Genomic DNA, 27,705 nt, shown 5'->3' on the forward strand with positions numbered 1-27,705 from the left:
GAATGTAAGCTCCATGATGGCGGGGACTGATGAGAATGTATAATATGTCTAGCACTGCATAAATTGTTGGCACTATACAGTATAAATACCTGGAATATTTAAATAAATTTGTCTTCTCTTGCTGTCACAGGTTCATATTGGCTACATGCCAAACAGAAAAGTAGTTGGACTGAGCAAGCTGGCAAGGTAAGTCATTACTGAAACCTTAGGTGTACACTGTATGGAATCTGAGGGATAAAATTGTAATACATACTTTTAGATATACAGTATGTCTGCTTATGGTTGTTCATTATAGAAGGCTTTCCTACCAGGGCCATCTTATTGAGTAGGCACTGCCCAGGGGCCCCAGGTGCTCTTGGGGCTCCATCGGGGCTGGATAAATTAGCACTGTAGAGGTGTCACCATCACTAATATGCTGCAATTTTATATTTTGAAATTTTTGTTTGAATGTTGTAAAGTTGTATGTTTGGTTAATAGGACACCACATATATATGGTATTAAGAGGGAGGGTCCCACTGTCGCGCATATGATGCAATTACATTTAAATTAAGTGACTGTTGTGACGATCGCGGCGTCAGACCCCAGCCCTTCTCACCAAACTTGTGACCGAAGGACTAGCCAATCTAAAACCGTGCGTAACAATGCCACGCCCAGCTGCACCCTGCACAAAGATTTTCCAGCTAATGGACCACAACCTATGTGCCAGCAGCCTGAGAGCGATTGTTACTGGGTTAGGTTAATTACGCAATTAACCATTCACACTGCCACCACCTCCTTTTTGTACAGAGAAAGAGGAAACTCGGCAATATCAGCAATAACACTATGATGTTTGCATAAGCGTCGGTATACCACTGTCACCGCAGGCAGCGATATACCGAAGTTTAAAACACACAGTAGCGCTCTTCAGAGGCAGGGGTGCTAAGTTTTCATTAAAGAGCTTTAGAAACAGTTCAGCACTTTCAGAAAGTAAGATTTATTACTAAAAGTTCAAAAGGGTGCAATAAAAATATTTACAGAAAAAGATGTAGCCAATATATATATATATATATATATATATATATATATATATATATATGTGTATACACAATGCGTTCCAAATTATTATGCAAATTCTATTTAAGTGTCACAAAGATTAAATATTTTGTTTTTCAGTTTAACTCAGTGATGGCATTGTGTGTCAGGGCTCTTTTGATCACTGAAAACAATCTCGGACACCTGTGATAATTAGATTGACCGGTGAGCCCAATTTAAGGAAAAACTACTAAAGGAGGGTGTTCCACATTATTAAGTAGAGCACCATTTTCAAGCAATATGGGGAAGAAAAAGGATCTCTCTGCTGCTGAAAAGAGTGAAATAGTTCAATGCCTTGGACGAGGTATGAAAACATTCGATATTTCACAAAAACGTAAGCGTGATCATCGCACTATTAAAAGATTTGCGGCTGATTCAGAGCACAGACGGGTTGGTGCAGATAAAGGCACATTGAGGAAGATTTCTGCTAGATCCATGCATCGGATCAAGAGAGCAGCTGCTAAAATTCCATTACATAGCAGCAAACAGATATTTGAAGCTGCTGGTGCCTCTGGAGTCCCACGGACATCAAGGTGTAGAGTCCTCCAGAGTCTTGCAACTGTGCATAAACCTTCTACTTGGCCACCACTAACCAATGCTCACAAGCATAAACGGCTGCACTGGGCAGAAAAATACATGAAGACTAATTTTCAAACAGTCCTGTTCACTGATGAGTGCCGTGCAACCCTGGATGGTCCAGATGGATAGAGTAGTGGATGGTTGGTGGACGGCCACCCTGTTCCAACAAGGCTGCGACGTCAGCAAGGCGGTGGTGGAGTCATATTTTGGGCCGGAATCATGGGAACAGAGCGGGTTGACCCCTTTAGGGTCCCTGAAGGTGTAAAGATGACGTCTGCAAAGTATGTGGAGTTTATGACTGACCACTTTCTTCCCTGGTACATAAGGAAGAACTATGCTTTCCGTAATAAAATCATCTTCATGCATGACAATGCACCATGTCATGCTGCAAAGAATACCTCTGCATCAATGGCTGTTATGGGGATAAAATGAGAGAAAGTCATGGTGTGGCCTCCATCCTCCCCTGACCTCAATCCTATTGAGAACCTTTGGAGCATCCTCAAGCAAAAGATCTATGAGGGTGGGAGGCAGTTTACATCCAAACAGCAGCTCTGGGAGGCTAATCTGACATCTTGCAAACAAATTCAAACAGAAACTGTCCACAAACTCACAAGTTCAATGGATGCAATACTTGTGCAGCTGCTATCAAATAAGCTGGTCCTTAACTCTAATCAGGGCACCAGGTTGTATGTAAGATCGTATCTGCCAGTGTGTGGTCGACCAGCTGGATTGGAGTGGAGTCTCCATCTGGTGGTGGCCAGAGGTAGTGCGGGCTGTGAAAAGGTATCACGGCTGATCTTATATACGGTTTTAGATAGTCAAGTGTAAATCCCCTTTATTGCCCCTCTTTACCACCCTGTCGCGGCCGCACGTGCGCGTCTCAGTTAGCTAGTCGCTGTGGGCATGGAGTGTGGGAGACACGTGACAGGGTGATCTTTGACAGATCCTTGACAGTCCTATCTTACAATGTAACGTGACCTGTTCAAATGTTTAAAAACTGAAAATGTTGTTAAAAGTTTGATTGAAATAGCTTTTGATTTCAGTAAATATGCTGCAAACACAACAAATGACAATTTTCAGTTTCTTACAACCTATAAAGTGTTTTGTAACTTACTGTGCGGAATAATTTGGAACAGTGCATTGTAAGTTATTTATGTTTAAAGAAAATACGGTTATCATTAGGAGGTTTGTTCAATAAAATTTGAATTGTACTCTTAATAGTTGATAACATGAGAATTATCCTGACTGTTATTTACATCAATTATTTAGGTAAATGAGAAAAATATCTTTTGCATAATAATTTGGAACACGGTGTATATATATATATGTACAGAAAACAATAGCACAGCAAAGAGATAACAGAAAGAAGTTTAGAGGGATAAAGTACTCACCGTCAGCCTTGGGTTAAGCAGATCAGGTTTCAGAGCCAAAAGGGTCTTATCTCCCAAAGTTAGTTCTGATGTTAAAAGGGAGATTCTTCAATTTAGCTCAACTCAGCTTAGCTTAACTTCAAGCTTCACAGCCTTTATCTTGGAACTCAGCAGAGTGTCTCCCTGAAGCAGAGAACCAATCACCTCATTTGTGCAGGTGTGGCAGGCGGAGACCCAAGCTATGACCAAAAATCCCTCTTAGCTTATATTATGGTTCCTAACTTACCCTGGGTACATATAACATTCTATTCACGAGTAGATTAATATGTAGAATCTTCTTCTGAATGTCTACATATGAAATATGAGATATGAGTAGAAATGATACAAAACGGAAGATTCTTAACAAGATGGATGACCGCATCCATCTCGGTGTGCACGACTGCTACATCTGCCCCTCAGGTGGTTGCATGGGAGGGGACTGCAATTAGCCTCCTGACGCAACCGGCTTCTGCCACTGGTTTGCCTGACCAGGGCACAGAGGCACTGTGCCCAGAGGTTCACCTTGGGGTGATCTGGTACCACTGCACTGCGAGAGAGCCAGGTTCCTTCTGAGAAGGGTGCTGTTCTCCCCAGCAACACTGTTGTGCCAACCAAATGAGTTGTCAGGGGTGAGCACCAGTCGGCTGTGACTACCCGGACATCGTGGCAATGGCCGTGGTGCCCACCTGTTCACAAAACACTTCTGTTCAGGGGTGTCATATGCTAACATATTGAGATATAGCTTCTTGTCGAGGTAGAGAATGAGATTTCCCTCTCCCATCTCCTTCCTCAGGCCCAGTACTACATCTGACCCGAAGGTAGTGGCGCCTGTGTGTACTGGAACCGGACAGGCGAATTCTGGAACTCGCCTCTCAGATGTGTCCACAGGTACCTTCGTCCAAGAAGAACAGCCCTCTTTACCTGCTAGCATCCAGACACCATTTCCATCAGTTTCCTGTCTACTAAGTCAGTCACAGGTTCAGCTGAGCCATGACAGTTGCACCCAAGACTGACGTAACCTGCTTTTTGGCCTGAGGAGTAGGCCAGGCCATAACTGCCTCAGCCTCCCCATTCCCAGACCTCTGGGGGTCTCTTCCTACCGGTGGTTCCCAGTGCTGAACCACTGACATGCCCCTCTGACAGTTACCATTCTCAACTGTCAGACTGGGCACGGCAGATTGTTCCTCACTCGTGACAGGGGCCCAAGTTGCTGTTCTCAGACAGGGCCGAACACTGCAAGGCCCCTAAAGTGGACAACTGCACACAGTTGCACTCCACATGGTAGGTCATTCCTGACCCCTCAGGAGGTGGTTGGTGCGTTCTCAACCCCAACTAGCTTTCCCGTGAATTCAGGCAAGCCACCTGGGGTGGTGAAGGCTGACTCGTCCTGAGCCTCCTGGATTAGAGATGGGGGCCCATACCCTCTGCTCAGGTCCATGATGGTTAGACAGCGGGCACCTGCCAGATGCTTCATTACCTCATGGTTCCTGGGCATGGGGCAGGCCACAATCACAGGGCTGGCGCTCAGTTTTCCAAGGTCCTCACAAAGCCTGGTCATCTGATCCTGTTTGGGGACCGAGACTACCGGTGATGCCCAGACTCTGTGGGATCCCTGACTGCAGTGTCAGTCTCTGTATGCCCATCCTGCGAAGCCGTCTCTGAGCCACTGGGATCGGAGGTAGCGGGAACCCCTTCATCGTCAAGTTCCCCCGAGGTCTGGTCTGCTCGGCTATCATGCTCCTGTAGGTCACAAATCAAATCTTCACGAGTTTTGCGGCGTCCATTCCTCGTGAGGTACATTCCGTACTCAAATCACTTTTGCTCATATTCCTGTACTCTGCGTCACCAGGCATAATTGCAAGCAAAGAATAGAAAGTAGAAAAAGGAAGGAGCTGTTGCTATATGTCTCTCTATATATATAAAAAAAATATGCACCACTTGTTTCTAAGGACTGTTTCCACAAAGGTTACAATCCTTCAGTGTAGAGCTAATTCCTAACAATGCACTGAAGCTCTAACGCAAACTATCCCACGTACGCTGCCAGCCAATATGTGACAATCGTGGCGTCAGACCCCAGCCCTTCTCACCAAACTCGTGACCGAAAGACTAGCCGATCTAAAACCGCGCTGTCACGTGCGTAACAATGGCACGCCCAGCTGCACCCTGCACATTTTCCAGCTAATGGACTACAACCTATGTGCCAGCAGCCTGAGAGCGATTGTTACTGGGTTAGGTTAATTATGCAATTAACAGTTCACACTGCCACCACCTCCTTTTTGTACAGAGAAAGAGGAAACTCGGCAATATCAGCAATAACACTATGATGTGTGCATAAGCGTCGGTATACCAGTCACCACAGGCAGCGATATACCGAAGTTTAAAACACACACACAGTAGCGCTCTTCAGAGGCAGGGGTGCTTAGTTTTCATTAAAGAGCTTTAGAAACAGTTCAACACTTTCAGAAAGTAAGATTTATTACTAAAAGGTCAAAAAGGTGCAATAAAAATATTTACAGAAAAAGATGTAGCCTATATATTTATATATATATATATATATATATATATATATATATACATACAGAAAACAATAGCACAGCAAAGAGATAACAGAAGTTTAGAGGGATAAAGTACTTGCCGTCAGCCTTGGGTTAAGCAGATCAGGTTTCAGAGCCAAAAGGGTCTTATCTCCCAAAGTTAGTTCCGATGTTAAAAGGGAGATTCTTCAACTTAGCTCAACTGAGCTTAGCTTAACTTCAAGCTTCACAGCCTTTATCTAGGAACTCAGCAGGGTGTCTCCCTGAAGCAGAGAACCAATCGCCTCATTTGTGCAGGTGTGGCAGGCGGAGACCCAAGCTATGTCTAAAAATCCCTCTTAGCTTATATTATGGTTCCTAACTTACCCTGGATACATATAACATTCTATCCACGAGTAGATTAATATGCAGAATCTTCTGCTGAACGTCTACATATGAAATATGAGATACCTGCTGGGATGGTTAAGGAGATATTATTTTCTGCTCTCCTGTTGATCTCAGCTAGGGGATGTAATATACCAAACAATTTGTATTAAAGTGAGCCGTCCAAATATGTGCTCCATGTTTAAGTAGTTATGTCCTATTTGAAGATATAAAATTATATGGAAAACTGGGTTTTAAAATGTAAGTCTGTTTTACGACTCCTTGGAATGTCTTTTGAAGCTCAGTGAGGGCTCGGTTTATGGGTTTACGATCCCTTCTCCAGCAAGAGTCTCGCAGACAGAGGGGCACCAGCTAGTTGTGGGATTTATAATCATGACGCCCTCCCAATGAGTTTGCTGCCTGTGATCTGCATCAAACAGACCACATCACTCAACAGAGAGTGTGGGGGAATGAGGAAAGCTGATTTGGAAGTAGAAATTATACAAAATGAAAGATTCTTAACAAGATGGATGACCGCGTCCATCTCGGTGTGCACGATTACTACAATTGTGGTGAAGAAGGGAGTACAGCATTCTAAATTTTATTGTGATATTCACATAGTATTTATATTTTTATGAGTTTCCATCATATTTTAGAATGTCAGTAAATTTTCTCTGTTTTGTTATTTAAAAAAAAAAAATCTGTGGGAGGTTGGCAACCAAGACTGTTGCTTGTGTGGGCGGGATGTGTATTGCTCCAATCACATGAGATGAGATGAGAGGAGGGACGGCGGAGATCAGAGCGGTACACATTTCACCCACACACAGCAGCAGTGAGATGTTGTGGGGAGGAGGTGGGGGGGGGGTAGATTATATCTTTAGCCCAGTGATAGGTGCCAGATCAAGTAAGATCTGTGACAGCAGCTTCCCTGTACTGCTCTGCTTGAGAAAACCATATCTGTATTATACATTATTGCACCCCATACTATACCCTCCTTACCTCCCCTGTACTGTGCCCTCCTGCCTCCCATACTCTGCACAGACATACTGTACATATATACAGGCCATTGAGGGGCTGGAAGAGGCATTTATGAGGCACATTCACTTTTTGCCACAGCATACGTATCAGGGCACCATCTCTCTGGTAGGGGCCCCAGTGCATTACTTTGTCCAAGGGCCCATGATCAGGGGAGTATCACCCGTGAGTCAAACAAGGCGTTTGCCTAGGGCGGCAATTTTTAGGGAGGCGGCACCGCCCCCCGGAAGAAGGGACCTGGTGAGCAGCGGCGGACAGAGCCATGCAGTGCCCCCATCAGAGAGGTACCACCGGTACTCCTGTAGGTGGCTCGGGCAGCAGGAGGACCAGTGCGGTAGGGGAGGGCAGTTGAAGAACGATGCTCGTGTATCTCTCCCTCCAGCAGCTGAAAGCTGGTTTGAGGTTTCTCCCGCCGGCTTTATGCTGCTGGAGGGAGAGACAGAGCTGGGAGGAATGAGGGTGTTCCCGGGTGTTCCTGAGTGGCCACTCTCCGCTGAGCTCCTTCCCCCGCCCTCACTCAGAGCCAAGACCAGGTGACAGCCTGAAGCAGGGAGAGGAGAAGTGGCAGAGAGGAAAGAGCCCAGAAGAGGTGAGCTGTGTTGTGTTCTCCTGGCTCTCCCTCCTGTCATCCATGCAGCACATGATACACGATTACTGATAGATCGTATGTGACTGCACACGCATAGTATGATTACCACCCCCTACCCACATTTTCTGCTGCCTGGAGATCAGCAGCCCTTGGAGGAGGTGGGGGGGATCATACTGTGTGTGTGCAGCCCCATACGATCTGAGAGAGGGGAGAGAGAGGGGGGGGAGAGGAGAGAGAGGGAAGGAAGAGAGAGAGAGGGATGGGAGAGAGAGAGAGAGAGGGGAGGCAGAGTAGAGAGAGGGAGAGAAGAGAGAGAGAGGGGGGGAGAGGGGGAGGCAGAGGAGAGAGAGGGAAGGAAGAGAGAGAGAGGGGGGGGGGAGAGAGGGGGAGGCAGAGGAGAGAGAGGGAAGGAAGAGAGAGAGGGGAGAGAGAGAGAGGGAGGGAATAGAGAGGGAAAGAGAGAGAGAGAGAATCATATATACATACACACACTTATTGAACTCTCTCGCTCTCTCATTGGGGGGGGGGGGGATTTTGTGTTGCCTAGGGCAGCACAGAATCTAAATACACCACTGCTCATGATGCTATTAGGATGGCATGGTTCCCTACATTCAGGTTTATTCTGCAGTGGTATCCAAACTGACAGGTGATTGAGAACATATGACATACCTGTGCTGACTGCATTTTTTATTTTTCTTTCAGAATTGTTGAAATCTTTGCCCGGCGGTTACAAGGTTTGTATAAGAAAATTTATTTCATGTGAAGAAAATGACAGGGTGTCTGTGTCCACAATGGGGGGCAGTTACCCTCTCCATTTGTCTTAGTGACCATTGTCAGTGAGCAGGAATAAAACATTTTAGAGCTGTCAACAGAGCAGGTCAGTAATGCAATGGGGACAAATGTTCTAGTGACAGCTGTCTTAGGTGGTATTTCGTTTGACTCTTTAATCCCTATGCACACTGGACGTTTCGCCATGGTGCATGGGGTTCTGGTGTTCAGCTGCAGGTAGAGGACACAGATGCACTGCCAGCAGCCTGTCAAACTTTGAGTCTCACTGATACTGCGGCTGAACAGCGTTGGGCTGTGCATAGGGTAGTATGCACCTGGAATGAATGCCTGGAATGCAAGAGGTCCAAGTATAACTCCCTGGGTGCATACTGCCCTAAAACGGAAGTACAGCTGAATGACCCACCAGCCCTATCAAGCCACAGTAGCAGTCAGCCTCTCATGGAGTTTGACTGGTTGCCAATAGCGGGGCTAAATGCCTGGTGTTTATGGTGCCTTAGAAGGCATTTTTTTTCCCTGATCATGTTTTAGAGAGCTAGCTTGGGTGGACTTTATGAAGTAACAGTCCATTTAGCAATGCCCACTCCTCATTCCTGCAAACTGTATCCTAGAAGTACAGAGACTCTTCTACAGTCACACTGACTACTCACAGGAGAGGTAAAATTTCAGTCAACGCGGGCACCTCTTTATTTCGTATAGGATTACACAAGATTTGAGGGTACTTTGTGCATGTACAGTATTTATTGATACTGATACTTTCTAGTTTGGGTAGTAGGCTGCTTGGTAAATTTAGTGTAGCACTACCCCCTTAAGAGTTGCTTAGTCATTTTTGGGTTCCCTGTCAATCTGGACATCTTGGTGAATGCCCAACCTCTGCTGACACCACTGTTTTCTGGTGACCCAGATAAATCGCACTTGTAAAATGGACTCTCACATAAAGTAGTATAAACCGAAATTAAGTTTATATTGGATTTGGAGGTAACTAAGTCAAGAATAACAAAATAACACTGGTATTGGTAGCAAACCTGCTCACTCTTGGCAATTGTAAGCAAAAGTAACAACATTCACAATAAAACAACAGTATCTGTTAGCATTCCTGCTTTCAGAAATAATCCACTGCCACTGTGAGCAGGAATGACTATCAGATAAAAAAAAAACTCACTGTGGGTCCTCAGAACTAGAGAACAAGGATTAAATGTGAAATAAAGAGAATTCTCAGTTATAATTGGCAGTGTCCCCTGTAAGAGCTCTTTAATATCTTCTACGGGCTTGTTGGGGCCCAATTGATGTGACGTTGCGTCCGAGGGTGGATGATAGTTCCTCAGGGTAGTCACATCAAAGATAGTGAAGGAAAAGGGGAAGAACTAACACTCCACTGATTGATGGCAAAGGATTAGTGCAAGGTTCCCTCTAAGAGCTCCAGCAATGAATTGAGCCTAAAGCGGTAAATAGCAACAACTGGACTAAATGTCTATGGACAAAGATAACTCCCTCTGAATGTCAAAGGCAGAAGAGGAACAGTAGTAGGTATCCTGCTCAGCAGAAAGAGAGGGGGATTTGTTGTTTCAGTTGGCACTGCTGTATCTTTGTCTCTAACCTGCGGACAACTTGGATGATAACCGTACTGCATGTGTATTCCAACAATGGCGCTGGTATAACTAGGCCGCAATTGGGGCAACTGTATTAAATGTTCACAACTATGTGCAAGCAGATAACTGAGGTAACGAACTATCCATGTTCAGTTTGTTAGTAGATGCATAGGTCTCTCTCACCCAATCAATGTGGTTGTGGATTGCCATCATCCGTCTTTCCCGATGGATAGAGACAGTCCATGGGCCCTCTGGTTCACACTTTGCATCCTGCACTATCTCCTGTTTTCAGAGTGGTCTGCTTAGCAGGGTGGCAAGCTGGGCAGTCAGTGAGTTCTTTCCACTCTCTCTCTCCAATACTGGCTCCGCGGCCTTGTTCAGCACTTCACACCTCCTCCTTCAATCTCCCTCCACACTCTCCTGGCCAATCTCCCAGGCTTTGATATTAATATGCTCCCGCCCACACGCTACCTCTCCTGGGAAATGTAGTCCTGGGAACTTTGCTTATAAGCCAAGTCATCCTGTTCAGAAATACAAGTTCCAGAGGGCTGTTCTGTCAATGTGAGTAACCTTGAATAGCAAGCCACCGCCATCTAATGTCCACTTTAGTGTATTGCAAGTAATAACATTTCCATGGGTTACATTAGTTTAGCTCCGCTGTAAGCAGTTGATTGCTTAGAACTGCTCAGTGTTTCACAGGCAGCTGTTCTGCCACTTTATAAGAATGTCCTCCTGCGCTCCACAGAATAACTAAACAAAGCCAGCTGCTATCATCTATACCCTATACCTCAGGATGAAAAAATATCTAATAGTGGATGAAGTGCTCAGCCATGAGGGTAATAAACTAATTAAACTAGATATGAACAAAATAATACATAAATAATATAAAATAAAGTGAAGTAAATAAAGTGACTAGTGCTCCGAATAAATGTGCAAACAAAACAAAATTATACCAGATAAATATAAATACAAAATCTCAAATACATAGATATTTATATTGTGAAAGTGACTGGTGCTTCAAATCAATGCAAATGTGCAAGCAAAACAAACTACTAGTCTGCCACTAAGTGGCTAAAACTGGTACTAGGTGTACACACACTAAGTGTATAAACAGTGACAAGTGCCCAAAAAACTAAATATATACAGTATATACAAATACACACATAATCATGTATATATAAAAGACCGTAAATTGATGCAAAGTGAACAATCAGTACCTACAGTGACAAGTGTTGAATAAAACAAACAATCAATATAAAAAAGTCCAAATAAAGTGCAACAATCGCGCTAACAGTCTTTTGATGTGAAATAAATAAAATGCTAAATTCTTCTCCACTTCAAAATGATGTGCTCAAAAAAGGTGTCACTCTAGTGCATATATCCTCCAGTGGCTAGAGTGCCTCCTCACCTCCTTTATTCGTCCCCTAAGGGTCACAAATCATATAATAAGATGTTCCACCCCGATTGGAATCTTTAACTTCTGATAATACTGATGACTTCACAACACCTCATCTAACACTCCGATATCCACTCCAAATGTATGAAATGAATGGTCAGGAGACAGGGTCACTTTGACCATATCTATTGCTAAATAATGTTCTTTTATGAATGTCTCATGTCATAATTTTAAATGAATACCTTAGAGCACGGGTGTTAAACTAGCGGCCCTCCAGATGGACAGTTACAAGCATGATTCCAAACGGCAGAGGCATGATGGGACTTGTAGTTTTGCAACAGCTGGAGGGCCACCAGTTTGACACCCCTGCCTTAGAGTGATTTTTTTTCTGCACCTTTTGGCTGTGTAGCAGTGCTAATAATCTCCTCTTTTATATATTTCCAGTTCAAGAGCGCCTCACGAAACAAATCGCATTAGCCATCAATGATGCTCTGCAGCCATTGGGGGTGGCTGTTGTTATGGAAGCTACGTAAGTAATGTCTTTTCTATGATTTATTTCAAAAGGCCTTTTATATATTTCAATGTAATACATTGTTTATCCTATCCAGGGCCAGAGCTGGGCAAATTGATTGTTAGCTGTAGATGACAGAGGAGGGTTTTCTCTGCATCACACCATATATTCTATAGCCCTACATGTCTCGTTCATATCATCTCTGTTGAGCTGCAAAAATCAAATCAGGCTGAACACAAGGGTATAAAGAAAACAATGGTTTTCTGTAAATGACAGGGGTATTTTCTGAAATCAGTGGGCCTGTTTGCAGATTAGGTTGGGCCCCGTTGCTTGATTTAAAAAATAAATAAATAAATAAATACAAAATCAACATGCTTAGTGTGTCATAGTGACGAGTAGCCATGGCTTTTATTGTGGGGTGTTGATAGGATTCTTAAAGACCTGGGGCACCTTTGGGCACCTCAAGCAGAGCAGAAATGTGGCCTGCATAGCGTGCCCTGGCTAACAGTGGTTGTGGCCAAACTGCGTTAGCAGTGGTAGAGATATAAAGGGGCATGGTTAAATAAAACAGCATTGTACCCGTAAAATATGCTTTGATTGCTGTGCCTCAAGAGTCTCACAGATATGTGTAAACCTCAGCACAAATGTTTTTTAACCTCCCTAGCAGTACTCTTCAGTGTAGCTCGGGGTAAAATGTCAGTACCAAAAGCGGTAACCCCGAGCTACACTCGGGCTTACCATGCGGCGCTGCATAGGGAGTCCCTGCAGAGCTTACCTTGTCCTTCGCTCCCGCGATGTGTCCCCTGCAGCGTCCCTGGCCATCTCCTCCGGCCGATGCCGGCATCCGGCTTCTGTGTTCCAGTCCCTGTGACGTCGGGACGTACGGGCGCCACCGGCGGCAGCGCGAAATTTAAAAATTTAAAAAAAAAGTCTTTTTCCAAACAAATTTTACATAGTAAAACATTGCTGTTTCAAACCATTTCACATACATTTTGTCCCAAGTGCTTTGTCCTGTGCCCTGCCTGCATTTTTACTGTTCTTTCTGCCTGGAAACTGAGAAACGTCCATGGCGTCCAAAAAGTGTCCCTTTAGGTCAAAAATGGTTTTAGACCAGCTAGAGAACAGCGATAGTAAATCAGAACCACTTGCAGAATTGAGTGATAATGATTCGTGGGGGAAATTCGTCATCAGACACTGAAAACGATTTTGCGACTTAGCTCAGCGATGTGCGAACTTGGCGCTATATTTCAAATTTCAGTGTTTTTGGTTTGTGTATAGTATTATATTAAATGTATTATTATTATATTATTATTTTTTATGATTATTTATTAAATTATAATTTATGATTTCGTGTTTCAAATTTTATCATACCCGGGATGTTTACTAGACTCTTGTTCGGACAATTTCAGTGAGTTATTCCTAAAAATTACAGGCCTACAATAAAAAAAACTACATATTTCCATGCAAAATAATGGTACCGCTTTCAGCACCAAAAATCTGAAATAATCAGACCGCCAAGGAGGTTAAAGAAATTAAACTCTTCTATTACATATGATATTATTGTACACTGAAAATTGACAGAGAGCTAAAAAATTTTCTGAGCCTATCTTAAAGAAGAACTTCAATAAAATAGTCAGGAACTGCTTAGCAACCTGCAATTGATAGGACAATAAACAATTTGGTCAGAAGTATGTAATATACAATGTAGTGAATATAATGCAGGGGTCTGTAATGTACCATATAGTGCAGGACTCTGGTCATAGTTTCTCTTCCAGTTTAGCCAGTGAGCTGAATGAAAAAAAAAAACAGATTTCTCCATCCACGCAAATTAGGTGGATGGAGGAATCATTTCGATTTGGATATTGTCTGTCCCCCGGTATAATTCCTCCCCCTTCCTGGTTTCTGGTTTTATATGAAGGAAAGAGGAGACAAAATTATCGGTTGCACTAGATGGACTTGTGTCTTTTTTTCAAGCAGACTAACCATGTAACAAAAGAAACTTGAGATATACAGATGGTGCGGATGGCACTGATGGTACATCCTGGAGTATGCTATTAAATACCATCTACGCCAGGGTCTCCAAATGTTTCAGTACGAGGGCCACACTGTATATTTTACAAATATTTGCAAGTCAAAAAAAAAATCAGTATTGAAAATAAATGAATAAAACCAAATTAAATGAATAATTCTACTTGGAGCTTTTTTTGTAATCAGCACAATATGATACAGAACAGAGAACTTCAGTAAAACAAAGCAAAGAAATTCCAAATAAACTTGAGCCAATCATAGTTATACCTTTATATCAGGGTCCCTAACCCCCCTCCAACGTACATCAGAGTCCCCATCATATCAGCCTAGATGCAATGTGATAACAGTTAGGATGCCAGCAACCAGTGATGTTACAATGAATGGGAACCTGCGCTGGAAACCAGTGGAGGGAGCTGTGGATTTTGGTTAGAAACTGAGATCTTGGGCTGACCTGAGTGAGAATCAACTGACTCTAGCTGTGAACCAGATAAAATCATGCAGTGGACTGGATTTGGCCTGCAGGCTGTAGTTTGGAGACCCCTGTTCTAGGCAAGTCAGCAATGAAAACCTTCTTTTGGACCACAAAGTTGGGACATAAAGCAGAAATGTGAGATGTTGTAGGGGGCACATGACAAAGAAGGTGGGGGAGGGCAGGGAGAGGTAGATGGCCATCCTGAGGCATTTTGGAGAGACCAAAATCCTGTTTGGTACTGAGCACTGAGAGGATTTAGAAGTCAAGTAGAAGACTGTCAAAATTGCTTGGAAAGAAGTGGGTAATCTTTGGGTCCTAACTTTTCTTAAACATGGGCATGGTATCCAGTTTTGAAGTTAGTTCCTCATTGGAAAATGACCAGTAAAGTCTGGACTTAATTAGTTTTATGGTGGTTACAAGTTGAGAAGTCCTTCACAAGGGTTCTCGGGTATAGGGGGTTTGTAGCAATTTGGTGGAGCATCACATAGCCCTCTTTTCAGTTTCTGGGCTACTTGGATATTACAGTATATCAAAAGCTAAAAGACTTTTTGGGTAAAGTGGTGAAGTGCTGTCAGGCTTTTATTGTGGTCTGTGTCCCTGTAGAGGAAATTCACCCTCTCTACTGAACTTGTTACTACTCTTACCAGGAGAAGAAGTAAGATAAAATTTTGCCACCAGAAAAGGAAAATCTCCCAAAATGGAGGAAAACAAAGTTAGTTGGTTTTAGATATACGGAATTTAAAGCTCGACACCAGGTTTCACACTTTCCATACTTTTGTTTTGTGTATTCGTAAGGCGCACCCAGCTGTTACTTTGCAGTTGTTTTTTTTTTTTTTTTTTTTTTTTAATTTAAATATTTATTGAATTTTTCATGTTAATACAAGTACCAAAAAAGGGAAATAATTCTCATACAAATAAACATTTATAACATTTCTATCTTTCCTTTACTAAAAACTCTTTTCTTTCCCATCCCACTACCCCCCCTTCCCGCCCCTCATCCCCCCTCCTCCCCCTCTGCAGACTCTAACCCATTCTAATTACTTGAGGCTTATTAATTTTTTGCTAACATCCTGATTCACATTTTCCTATATTTCTCTTTCAATCCCGCTCTTTCCCACTTTTCCCATCTCCTAAAATAAACTCTCATCCTATCTTCCTGCATATGGTATGATCTTTCCATTCTACCTATCTGGTTCACTCTATTAATCCAGTCTTCCTCCTTCGGTACCTCAGGTCTCCGCCAAAACTTGGGTATCAACCCTTTCGCCGCATTCAAGAAGTACCATATACCTGAATCTTTATATTTATTTACTGATGTCTCCACATTGTGTAGGAGGCACGTCGTTGGGTCTAACCCTATGTCAATTTCAGTTATTTCTTCAATCAATTTGACTATTATCTTCCAAAAAGCCTGGATTTTCGGACATTCCCACCATATGTGAAACACCGTGCCTATCTCTCCACATCCTCTCCAACACATATTTGAATTTTCCCCATTCATTTTGACAGTTTTTCCTGTATTTCTGACAGTTCCATGACATTCCCTCCATACAGCGGTTGAAACAGCTGTATGGAGTGATTGTCCCAGAACTGTCAGAAATAGTCTATTTCTGACAGTTCTGGGACATTCACTCCATACAGCTGTTTCAACCGCTGTATGGAGGGAATGTCATGGAACTGTCAGAAATAGTCTATTAATGACAGTTCTGGGACTGTCCTTCCATACAGCGGTTGAAACATTGTATGTATTTGTTTCCATAAATGGATCCATTTATGGAAACAAATACATACAATGTTTCAACCGCTGTATGGAAGGACAGTCCCAGAACTGTCATTAATAGTCTATTTCTGACAGTTCTATGACATTCCCTCCATACAGCGGTTGAAACAGCTGTATGGAGTGAATGTCCCAGAACTGTCAGAAATAGACTATTTATGACAGTTCTGGGACTGTCCTTCCATACAGCGGTTGAAACATTGTATCTATTTTTTTCCATAAATGACATTCTGCAAATACACTTAGAGGAGCGCTGCAGATACACTTTTTGCCGGCTTGGAATTAATCTTATTTTCATCCTACTTCTTCTTCTTCATCCTCATCCTCATAAGAAGAAAAAGAAGAAGTAGGATGAAAATAAGAATAATTCCAAGCCGGCAAAAAGTGTATCTGCAGCGCTCCTCTAAGTGTATCTGCAGAATGTCATTTATGGAAAAAAATAGATACAATGTTTCAACCGCTGTATGGAGTGAATGTCCCAGAACTGTCATAAATAGTCTATTTCTGACAGTTCTGGGACATTCACTCCATACAGCTGTTTCAACCGCTGTATGGAGGGAATGTCATAGAACTGTCATAAATAGTCTATTTCTGACAGTTCTGGGACATTCACTCCATACAGCTGTTTCAACCGCTGTATGGAGGGAATGTCCCAGAACTGTCAGAAATAGACTATTTATGACAGTTCTGGGACATTCCCTCCATACAGCGGTTTCCGGCAAAAAGTGTATGTGCAGAGTTCCTCTATTCTGCAGATACACTTAGAGGAGCTCTGCAGATACACTTAGAGGAGCTCTGCACATACACTTTTTGCCGGCATGGAATTATTCTTATTTTCATCCTACTTCTTCTTCTTCTTCTTCTTCATCCTCATCCTCATCCTCTTCTTCTTCTTCTGAGGATGAGGATGAAGAAGAAGAAGAAGAAGTAGGATGAAAATAAGATTAATTCCAAGCCGGCAAAAAGTGTATGTGCAGAGCTCCTCTAAGTGTATCTGCAGAGCTCCTCTAAGTGTATCTGCAGAATAGAGGAACTCTGCACATACACTTTTTGCCGGCTTGCAATTATTCTTATTTTCATCCTACTTCTTCTTCTTCTTCTTCTCCTCTTCTTCTTCATCCTCTTCTTCTTCTTCTGAGGATGAGGATAAAGAAGAAGAAGAAGAAGAAGAAGTAGGATGAAAATAAGATTAATTCCAAACAGGCAAAAAGTGTATGTGCAGAGCTCCTCTAAGTGTATCTGCAGAATAGAGGAACTCTGCACATACACTTTTTGCCGGCTTGGAATTATTCTTATTTTCATCCTACTGCTTCTTCTTCTTCTTCATCCTCATCCTCATCCTCAGAAGAAGAGGATGAGGATGAGGATGAAGAAGAAGAAGAAGAAGAAGAAGAAGAAGAAGTAGGATGAAAAGAAGAATAATTCCAAGCCGGCAAAAAGTGTATGTGCAGAGTTCCTCTATTTCTGACAGTTCTCTCACAGCTTCTTCACATGTACAGCGGTTGAAACATCTGTATCCTAAATGGAAACTAATAGATACAAATTGTATCTATTAGTTTCCATTTAGGATACAGATGTTTCAACCGCTGTACATGTGAAGAAGCTGTGAGAGAACTGTCAGAAATAGAGGAACTCTGCACATACACTTTTTTGCCGGCTTGGAATTATTCTTCTTTTCATCCTACTTCTTCTTCTTCTTCTTCATCCTCATCCTCATCCTCTTCTTCTGAGGATGAAGATGAAGAAGAAGAAGAAGTAGGATGAAAAGAAGAATAATTCCAAGCCGGCAAAAAGTGTATGTGCAGAGTTCCTCTATTTCTGACAGTTCTCTCACAGCTTCTTCACATGTACAGTGGTTGAAACATCTGTATCCTAAATGTAAACTAATAGATACAATGTTTCAACCGATAAACATGTGTTCCTTCTGTCAGAGAACTGTCAGAAATAGCGGAGCTCACTGCAGGGACACTTTTGCCGGCTGATCGGGAAATGTTCGATTCGCGCACCCGAAGTAGGCAAAATTTCGGTTTCGCCGCGAATCGAATATTTCCTGAAATTCGACTCGAATTCCGGTTTGCCTGGTTCGATTCGCTCATCTCTAATAATTACCATTTTGACTAGGTTTATACGTCCTATCCAGGATGGATTTCCTCCTTCTAGTCTTTTTAAATCTTCTCTGATCTCATTTATCAAAGAGATATAGTTTAATCTATACAAATGCTTAGATGAGGGAGTGAGTTTTATTCCTAGATATTTTATCTCTTTTTCTCTCCATATAAAGGGGAATTCTTTTTGTAGTTTTTCTTTTTCATCCTTTGATATATTAATATTCAAGATCTCTGTTTTCGTTGGATTAATTTTTAAATTTGATAGTTCCCCGTACTCCTTCAGAATCTTCATTATATTTGGGAGAGTTATTCGGGGATTCCCCACATAGAACAATAAGTCGTCCGCAAAGGCTGCTACTCTATGTTCTATGGATTCTATCTGAATTCCCTTTACCGATCCACTGTTTCTTATTATTGACAACAGAGGTTCAAGTGACAATACATATAGCAGAGGGGACAGTGGACAGCCCTGTCTTGTACCATTAGACATTCCAATGGGTTCTGATCTCTCCCCATTTACCGTAATGATTGCAGTAGGCTCCCTATATAGTTTACTTATCCACTCTCGCATTCTATCCCCTATCCCCAGCACTTTTAAGTTGTCCATCATAAAGCCCCAGTCCACTCTACCAAATGCCTTCTCTGCATCAATCGACAAGAGCACCACCGGGGCTTTCCCTTTTCTACTTTTCTGAATAAGCATCAGGGTTCTCAAGCCGTTATCTCTACCTTCTCTCCCCGGTACAAAGCCCACCTGGTCTCCATGAATCCAATCAGGCATCAAATCCCTCAGCCTGTTTGCTAACACCTTTGCATACAGTTTAGTATCTGTGTTCAATAATGAGATAGGTCTATAGCTGGAGCACTGAGATGGATCTTTTCCCTCTTTGTGAATAAGTACTACATGGGCCTGTAGGGATTCTCTCCTCACTTCCATCCCACCTCCCAGAGCATTCATATATTTCTCCAGCTTGGGTAATAGTACTTCACTAAATTTCTTATAGTACTTAACTGTATAGCCATCCGGGCCTGGGCTTTTTCCCCCCCCTGTGCTTCTTAATGCTATTTTGATTTCTTCCTGGGAGATTTCTGCGTCTAGGGAGTTCAACTGTGCTTCGCTTAGTTTTGGTAATCCCGCATTTTTTAAGTATATCATCTTTTTTTCATTAATTCCCTCTTGAGCTTCTTTTAGCGAGCCTTGGGGACTAATATTATATAACTTTTTGTAATACTCCGTAAACACTTTAATAATCTCTTTATTTGAGTGGACCAACTCCCCCTTTGGACTTTTTATCTTTTCTATATAGTTCCTATTTTTCTTTTTATTCAAAGCTCTCATTAGATATCTTCCTGGTCTGTCTCCCCATCTATATCTCTCGTTCAGAACCCTGTTGTATACTCTTCTTTTCTCCTCATCCATCAATCTCTCTAGCTCATCTTTTTTATCCAATAACTTCTGTCTCGTATCTTTTGTTATTTTCTTCTTATGGATCTGCTCCAAGTCCAATATTTCTTTTAAAAGCCCACTGACCCTCTCTCTTCTTTCTTTTTTCTTCCTTGCTCCTGCCGCTATCAAGATTCCTCTTATGAATACCTTATGGCTTTCCCAGACTGTAGCTATCGATACTTCCTCCGTTTCGTTCTCCTTAAAGTATACCTTAATCTCTTTCTCGATTTTCTGAACTAAATCCTCATCCAGAAGAAGAACCTCATTTAACCTCCACCCTAATCCTCCCGTCCACCTTCTTCCCCATCCCATTTTCATTACGACCGGAGCATGATCCGAGAACGTCCTTGCCTCTATGTCAATTTTTACCAGATGATCTATAAGTTGATGGTCTATTAAGATGTAATCTAATCTCGAGTATATCTCATGTGCATTAGAGAAGAAGGTATAGTCTCTGTCTTTCATATGCATTATTCTCCAGGTGTCCACTAGTTGGTATTCATGCATCACTTTTTTCAAGGCTCTCAGAGACCTACCCCCCTCTCTTTGCACGGAAGAGGTATTATCTTTTTGTGGGTCCATACAGAAATTTAGGTCTCCAGCTACTATCAAGCGCCCTTTTTTAAATTCCATTAATTTTTTCAACAGACCCTTCATATACATCTCCGGGTTTTTATTAGGGCAGTATATATTGGCTAAAGTACAGTCAATCCCCTGAAGTCTACCTTTTAAAAATAAAAACCTCCCCTCCGGGTCGGTTCTTCTATCCTCCAGCTCAAATCTCATATTCTTTGCCAAGCCTATTGCAACCCCTTTTGCTCTTTTAATTGGAGAATCTGCATAGTACCATGTTGGGTAGTGTTTGGATTTAAGTTTCACGTTTGCCTCTATCTCAAAGTGCATCTCCTGTAAAAATACCACTGACGTAGCCCTATGATGTAACTCATTAAACATCCTAAATCTCTTCCCTGGACAACTCAGCCCGTTCACATTATAGGTTATAAACTGTATTTCTTCCATCATTCCCAATTAACTCCAACTCTCTTCCAGATTGCCTCTTCCTCTTTATCCCTTCTGTCATGCAGAGTATTGACCCAATACCTCCTCCCCTGCCTCCCTCCCACCCAACTCCTATCCCCTCCCCCCTCCCTCCCACTCTCCCCCCCTCCCACCATCCCCCCCCTCTCCCCCCCCTCCATCCCCTCCCCCCCAACCTCACCACCATCCCCCCCCCTCCCCCCTCTTTTTAGGCCTTCACTTTGCCTATTCATCATTTGTGGAACTAACATCCACCTTTGATTTGGTCCTTAGGGCTACACTCCTCCCATGGCTAGCCTCCCCTCCGACCCCTTTCTACTTGTATTTCTTAACAAGAAGGGGGAAAGTTATAGCAAAACTAGAGGAGTGAAGGAGAAAACAATAGGCAGATTAGGGACACGGAGGGGCAGAGAGAGGGAAAAAAAAAAAAAAAAAAAAAACCCTCTCTCCCCTCCACTCCCCCCTCCGCCCTACCTCCCCCCCTCCACCAGTCTCCACTCATCCCCTCTCCATAGTCCAATTCCCCCATGTTCTTCTTTCCATTCATTAATTTCAATTCTCTGCATTTCCAGTCTATCACAAAAGTTTCTCAAGTCCTCTGGGAACCTCAAATGGGCTGTTGTTCCGTTTTTCCATCCTATTAAACACTCCGGTACCCCCCATCTATATTGCACCTTCTGTTCTCTCATCTGCTCCAGCAAAGGCCTCAGAGCTCTCCTCCTCCAGAGAGTCTCCGATGACAAGTCTGCATATATTTGAATGTCCATTTCTCTGTATTTTATTACTGGTTTTCCTTTAATTTTCCTCCAAATTCTTTCCCTTTGCTGCAGATCCATAAATTTAACCAGTATGTCTCTCGGCCTATTCTTCTCATGGTTCCCCTGGATTTTCCCATTTCTGGAGATTCCTTCTATATTGATCCTTTCCATATCAGAGTTTCCCATTATATAGTTCAGTAATTTGCCAACCACCTCTTCCATTAGTTCTCCTTTTAATCTTTCCGGTACCCCTCTTATCCTTATATTTCTCCTTCTTTCTCTATTCTCTTGGATTTCCGCCTTATACCGCAATTTTTCCTGAACTTTTTCCATTTTGATTATCTTGTTTTCTAGTTTGGATATGATCTGGGTCTGATTTTTAACTTTCTGCTCCGTTTCCTCCACTCTTAACAACAGCTGGCCCAGATCCCTCCGGATTTTTACCATTTCTTGCTTTATTGTTCTCTCCAGTTCTTTAAACATTTCTGTCATCTCTTTTTTATTTGGGATTTGTAGGTCTTTTTCTGTCTCTGATATTTGTTGATTACTACTGTCCAAATCCATTGCTTGTTTGGGGCTACTTTGAATACTTAATTCTAAATCTCCTTTGTCATTTCTGCTCTGGGGTCTTTCCGGGGTCCCGTTTCCCAGGGATATGTACCTTTTAATTGTACCCGTTTGGGTCCCTTTAGGCCCAATTCCTTTTACACTTTTGTTCTTCATTGCTCCTGGACCTTTTATTATTTGCTCATGAATTCCTGTTTCACAAAAAAAAAAAAAAATCTATGCGATACAAAACTGGAAATTCCAGGCCTGTCTGTTAACTTTCTGTGTATTTCTTTGCCAGCACCATATATTCTTCTCTTCTTTATATTCTCTGGGGGTCCCCTCTGTTCTCTCACTCTCTGCTTTCCTTCAGCTTAACACAATTCCTCCCATATCATCACAGTTTTTTATCATCACAGCTTTTTATCATCACAGTTCTTTTTTTTTTTCTTTTTATTCTGAGGACACAGCCGGAGTCACTCACCCTCCCTGCGCCTCTCATGGGATTTGTCCAGAGCTCCTCCAATGAATTGGCTCTCTTGCTCACAGGGGGACCCTCCAGGAGTTTCCAGGGCTTTCCCCCCCTTCCTTATTTGGAAGGGAGTCCTTCTCCGTTCACCCCCACAGGGCTCCAACCATGGCTTTCCGTCTCCAGCTTGTCGGCAGGCCGGCCGGCTTCCTCTCCTCCCAGGGATGCACTGCGGTCGGTCACATGTCCCGGCCGCACCTCCCTGTTTCCCGGCAACCACAGTCAGCTTCCCCGCCGCTCTCTGCTGGTCTCCGTTACCCCGCTCTTCCTCCCGCGGGCCGCCACTCGGTCGAAGGAGCCCACCAGACCAAGGTAGGTCTCTGGTTTCTAGGGCACCATACCTTCAGGGGAATTTTTGAGCCAACAGGGGATCGGTCGGAGGGGATCTAGGTGGGAGCTCCTACCGCGAGCTCTCCACCGCCGCCATAGTTAGGCTCCGCCTCTATGACCACCAAGTTCTGAGTGTCTGTTACTTTGCAGTTGTTGACTTGAAAACTTTCACACTGTAAGGGTTAAAGGGGCGTACGTGTGGTTCTATGTTTTTCTTTTTTTTAAGTCAGGTACTTACCAGTGATCGCTGTCTTCCCACAGCCAGTGGTTCACGGATATGGTAGAAACCACAGCTGGCTCCCCCTTGTGTATGCACAACCTCGCATGGCACTTTGTGATCAGTCCTGTGGCCCCTTATGACATGTCCCAGGAGGCTGGGGAAGGGACAGAGCATCTGACATCATCCTCACCTAGGCAAGGATTGAGGAAATGGGAGCAGGTACCAATAATAAGCGGTACTCATTCAACCCCTCCCACCCCACCCCCCAAAAAAAAAAAAAACTTATAGCTCTGTTACAGGCTGGGGGGAGGGTGGAACCAGTGGAAGGTCTGCTTTAAATGTTTGTTAAGTCCAGAGGGTTGCAAAAGAGGCTGCAATGCTTACCCTCTCCTTACTCCCTGTTTATACTGAAAATCTAAACAGCCAAGAAACAAGCATTTTCAAAAGGTAAACTCCGTAATGGCAGGACCAGTCATTGCTGCCCTCTCTCCTTGTGCAGGGTTCATGGTCTTGTCTCCGCCCCCCTCCTGTAGTTTTCTGCAGGCAGCCTGTAGTAGGTGGAGCCTACTGGGTTCCTCCCACAGCTCTACTCTCTGCACAGGGTATGTACAGCACAGTAGTGATGTCATCACTATTTTTTCAAGGTAATATCTGCATTTGGTGCTCACAAAGTAGATTTATATCTGTTTTGGCTACTGAATACTGCTCAAAAAAATTAAAAAAACATTTTGAAAACACATGAGATCGCAATGGAGAAAAATATGCTGGATATCTATACTGATATGGACTGGGTAATGTGTTAGCAACAAAGGAACACAGCACCTCTAAGTGTGTATTGTATTAGTATTCAATAAGAAGATAAGTAGTAACTCACATCTTAGTGTATGCTACACATACACAGCACCATCTGCTGGCGGACCTAGACTATCTCCATCTGGTACAGTCACCCAACATCTGGCTATAAGACGTTTTACCTCTCCACTACATAAGCCTGTTTTTAATTTCCAAAATGTGAGTTACTACTTATCTTTTTATTAAATACTATTACAGTACACATTTAGAGGCGCTGTGTTCCTTTGTTCCTTCTACCAGAGTTACGCTTCGCTCCATTGCAGCTTGCCCTTAGTGCCTACTGGACTACCCCTGCCCATTTGGAACTTCACACTACATACATGGATTGCTGCACCATGCGCCTGTCATTCTCCTTGTACTGGGTAATGTGTTAGCAACGTAAGGATGCCCCATCATTTAAATTCAGTCCTCTGTAGGTCAATAATTTTCATTTCCATCAAAGACACCCTGAAAATCAAAGTGAAGAAATGATGCAGCAGGCTAGTCCATTTTGCTGAAATTTCACTGCAGCAACTCAAAATGGAGCTCAGTAGTTTGTATGGCCCCCACGTGCTTGTATGCATGCCTGACAACATCGGGCATGCTCCTAATAAGACGACATATGGTGTCCTGGGGTACTTCCTCCCAGATCTGGACCAGAGCATCACTGAGCTCCTGGACAGTCTGAGGTGCAACCTGGTGCATCGGATGGACCGAAACATGATATGCCAGAGGTGTTCTATTTGATTAAGGTCAAGCAAGCATGGGGGCAATTCAATGGTATCAATTCCTTCATCCTCCAGGAACTGCCTGCATACTCTCCCCACGAGACCTGGCTTTGTTGTGCACCAGGAGGAACCCAGGACCCACGGCACCAGTGTAGGGTCTGACAATGGGTCCAAGGATTTTATCCCGATGCCTATTGGCAGTCAGGGTGCCATTGTCTAGCCTGTAGGGGTCTGTGCGTCCCTCCATGGATATGCCTCCCCAGACCATCACTGACCCAATACCAAAACTGTCATGCTGCACGATGTTACAGGCAGCATAATGTTCTCCATAGTTTCTCCAGACCCTTTCACGTCTGTCACGTGCTCAGGGTGAACCTGCTCTCATCTGTGAAAAGCACAGAGCACCAGTGGTGGACCTGCCAATTCTGGTGTTCAATGGCACATTCCAATTGAGCTCTATGGAGCCGGGCAGTGAGCACAGGGCCCACTAGAGGACGTTGGGCGCTCAGGCCACCCTAATGAAGTCTGTTTCTGATTGTTTGGTCAGAGACATTGACACCAGTGGCCTGCTGGTGGTATTTTTGTAGGGCTCTGGCAGCGCTCATCCTGTTCCTCCTCGCACAAAGGAGCAGATACTGGTCCTGCTGATGGGTTAAGGACCTTCTACAGCCCTGTCCAGGTATCCTAGAGTAACTACCTGACTCCTGGAATCTCCTCCATGCTCTTGAGACTGTGCTGGGAGACACAGCAAACCTTCTGGGAATGACAGGTATTGATGTGCCATCCAGGGGGAGTTAGACTGCCTGTGCAACCTCTATAGGGTCCAAGTATTGCCTTATGCTACCAGTAGTAACCAGTAGTTGACCTGATGCTATACTCTGATTAAAAAGTGTTCCTTTAATTTTCTTGAGCAAAGTATTTAAACTTTTTTTTTTCTTCTTTTGCCCAGAGTTTATCGTAAAAGATATAAACTTGTGTGTTGGTAGAAGGATTTATCAATAAATATAGTTCACCGGGTAGGTACCTTCGAGCAAGCCATAGATAATACAAAATTGCTCAATTTCCCCCCAAAATTGCTCAATTTCCCCCATCAACACAAAGTCAGTGCTGATGGGGGAATCCCTCCTGCAGCGCTATTATCTTCTGCTGGTGGGAAGCCTTCCCTGCCAGCAGAACACAATGTTCACTGCTGACAGCTATAGCAGCTGGCAGTAATCACATGTAGAGAAAACCAACAGGCTGGTTGTACTAAAGTCAATCGATGGATCAACTTCAGTACAACCAGCCTGCCCATAGATGGATCGATTCTCGGCTGATCCCTGCTGAATCAGCCAAGATTTGATCCATCCATGGCCAGCATTACATCCACTTGTGTTTTTTTAGCCTGACAATCATTGTCTGTACCTGCAATCATGGAGTAATTAGTTTTTTCTCTCACCCCAGACACATGTGTATGGTAATGAGGGGCGTGCAGAAGATGAACAGCAGGACCGTCACCAGCACAATGCATGGACTCATGCGAGAAGATCCCAAGACCAGAGAAGAATTCCTCTCACTGATCAAACAATAGCAGAAGCTACTCTGTATATGTGCATATTTTTATCGTAGTCAACACAAACAACTGTAAAAGATTTGATTCTTAAACTAATGGTGCTGAACACACTAATTATATTGTTTTATCTTAAAAAAAAAAATACTAATAAAATTAGTTTTTTCTCAGTCATTGAATATGAGTCATTGAGTAGAAGTCTACTTTGTACATCTAAGTTTGTGTGATGAATATTTGGTGCTCTGAATGGATGAATGACTACTGGCTTTCTTCAATAAACAGTGCAAGAGCAAAGAGGCCGCCGTACACAGCTTGAATCAGCCGACATTTGTATTGTGAGTGTCCCTATTGGTAACACCCGACCTGACAAATGTCGATTTGTTCAATGGATGTTTGCCAAAGAAGCCAGGTGTCTACTTTGTAGTTTGTCAACCACTGTGACTGCAGCTGCTGTTCAAGTATTCCTCCACTTGTTGGTGGTTGCTGGCAGAATACAATACCCAGCAGCAGAGATTGTCCATCTGTGCTGTTTAGCGTGGATGGGGGAATCTATTAGATTTTCGTTGGAAGAATCTCAAAAGCATTCATGCAAGCTGAAGTAAACATGTTCCCAGTTTGTAATAGATTGGTCCAGTGGCCGTTTCCCCCCCCCCCCCTTTTTTAACCTCAATGAGAAAGTAATACTGCATTTTGGCCACTAGATAGTTCTGAAAATACAGGAATTAATCTATTCTAAAAAAATACGGGGATATGGTTTTGTCCAGCTTGTACAAATGCTTCAGACTCTTCCAAGGAACTTTTTATAAATGGACCCCAAGTGTGTATGGCCAGCTTAAAGTGGTTGTTAACCTCAGACATGAAATATGAACAAAGCATATCTCTCTATAGTGTGTACTTGTCTCAATCCAGAGCACTGCCTCCTTCCTTTGCTATCAGCATGAATCACTTCTGACAAGTTTTCTTGACACCAAGAGAAAAAAGGTGATGGGGAGGGATCTCCAGCACATAATCTGTGATTGACAGCCTCAGCTCTGTTCCTGTGTGCAGGGGTGTGTTTTCCTTCCCTCCAATCAGCTCTCAGAGCTCTCCTCACTGAGCTCTGAAGAGTGTAAATTCATCTCTCCGCCACCTTGTTTCTGGAAGCTCAGACAAGCTTTTACAATTCTGGACTTTGAATGGATGTAGAGGAGAGAAGACTGCAGATAAACAGGTACAATTTGTTTCATCTTTGTGTGACCGGAGGCCAGTCACTGCACTGGAAGGGTTTACAACCACTTGAAGTCACACCAATCAGGTGGCTATGTGAACTTTCACTTTTTTTTTTAATTAAAGCGGAATTCCAAGCTAACCACTAAATCCTAAATTGCTTTCCAATTTTATACTTTTTTTTCAATGTATGGTTTCATAAAAATGTCACTCCTAGAGTATAATTTTAATCAAATAATTTTTTAGGATAGGTTCATACTATCCCATCTAGAGAAC

At 43.2% G+C, this 27,705-nt stretch overlaps 1 protein-coding gene across 1 annotated transcript in view; it reads left to right on the plus strand.

Annotated features, from left to right (window-relative positions):
• Positions 1 to 26,397, plus strand: part of LOC149445327 (GTP cyclohydrolase 1-like) — a 35,321-nt gene extending 8,924 nt beyond the window's left edge. Inside the window, exons 3-6 of the mRNA XM_089653915.1 lie at positions 131 to 186; positions 8,283 to 8,314; positions 11,796 to 11,880; positions 26,118 to 26,397. Of these exons, the coding sequence (XP_089510041.1) occupies positions 131 to 186; positions 8,283 to 8,314; positions 11,796 to 11,880; positions 26,118 to 26,244 (300 nt within the window). The 3' untranslated portion in view covers positions 26,245 to 26,397. The remainder of the gene's footprint in view (positions 1 to 130; positions 187 to 8,282; positions 8,315 to 11,795; positions 11,881 to 26,117) is intronic.
• Positions 26,398 to 27,705: the final 1,308 nt, after the last annotated feature.

The sequence above is a fragment of the Staurois parvus genome, unplaced genomic scaffold, assembly GCF_062004578.1.
Source record: "Staurois parvus isolate SC_StPar_1 unplaced genomic scaffold, SC_StPar_1.0 ptg000727l, whole genome shotgun sequence".
Taxonomy (NCBI): Eukaryota; Metazoa; Chordata; class Amphibia; order Anura; family Ranidae; genus Staurois; species Staurois parvus.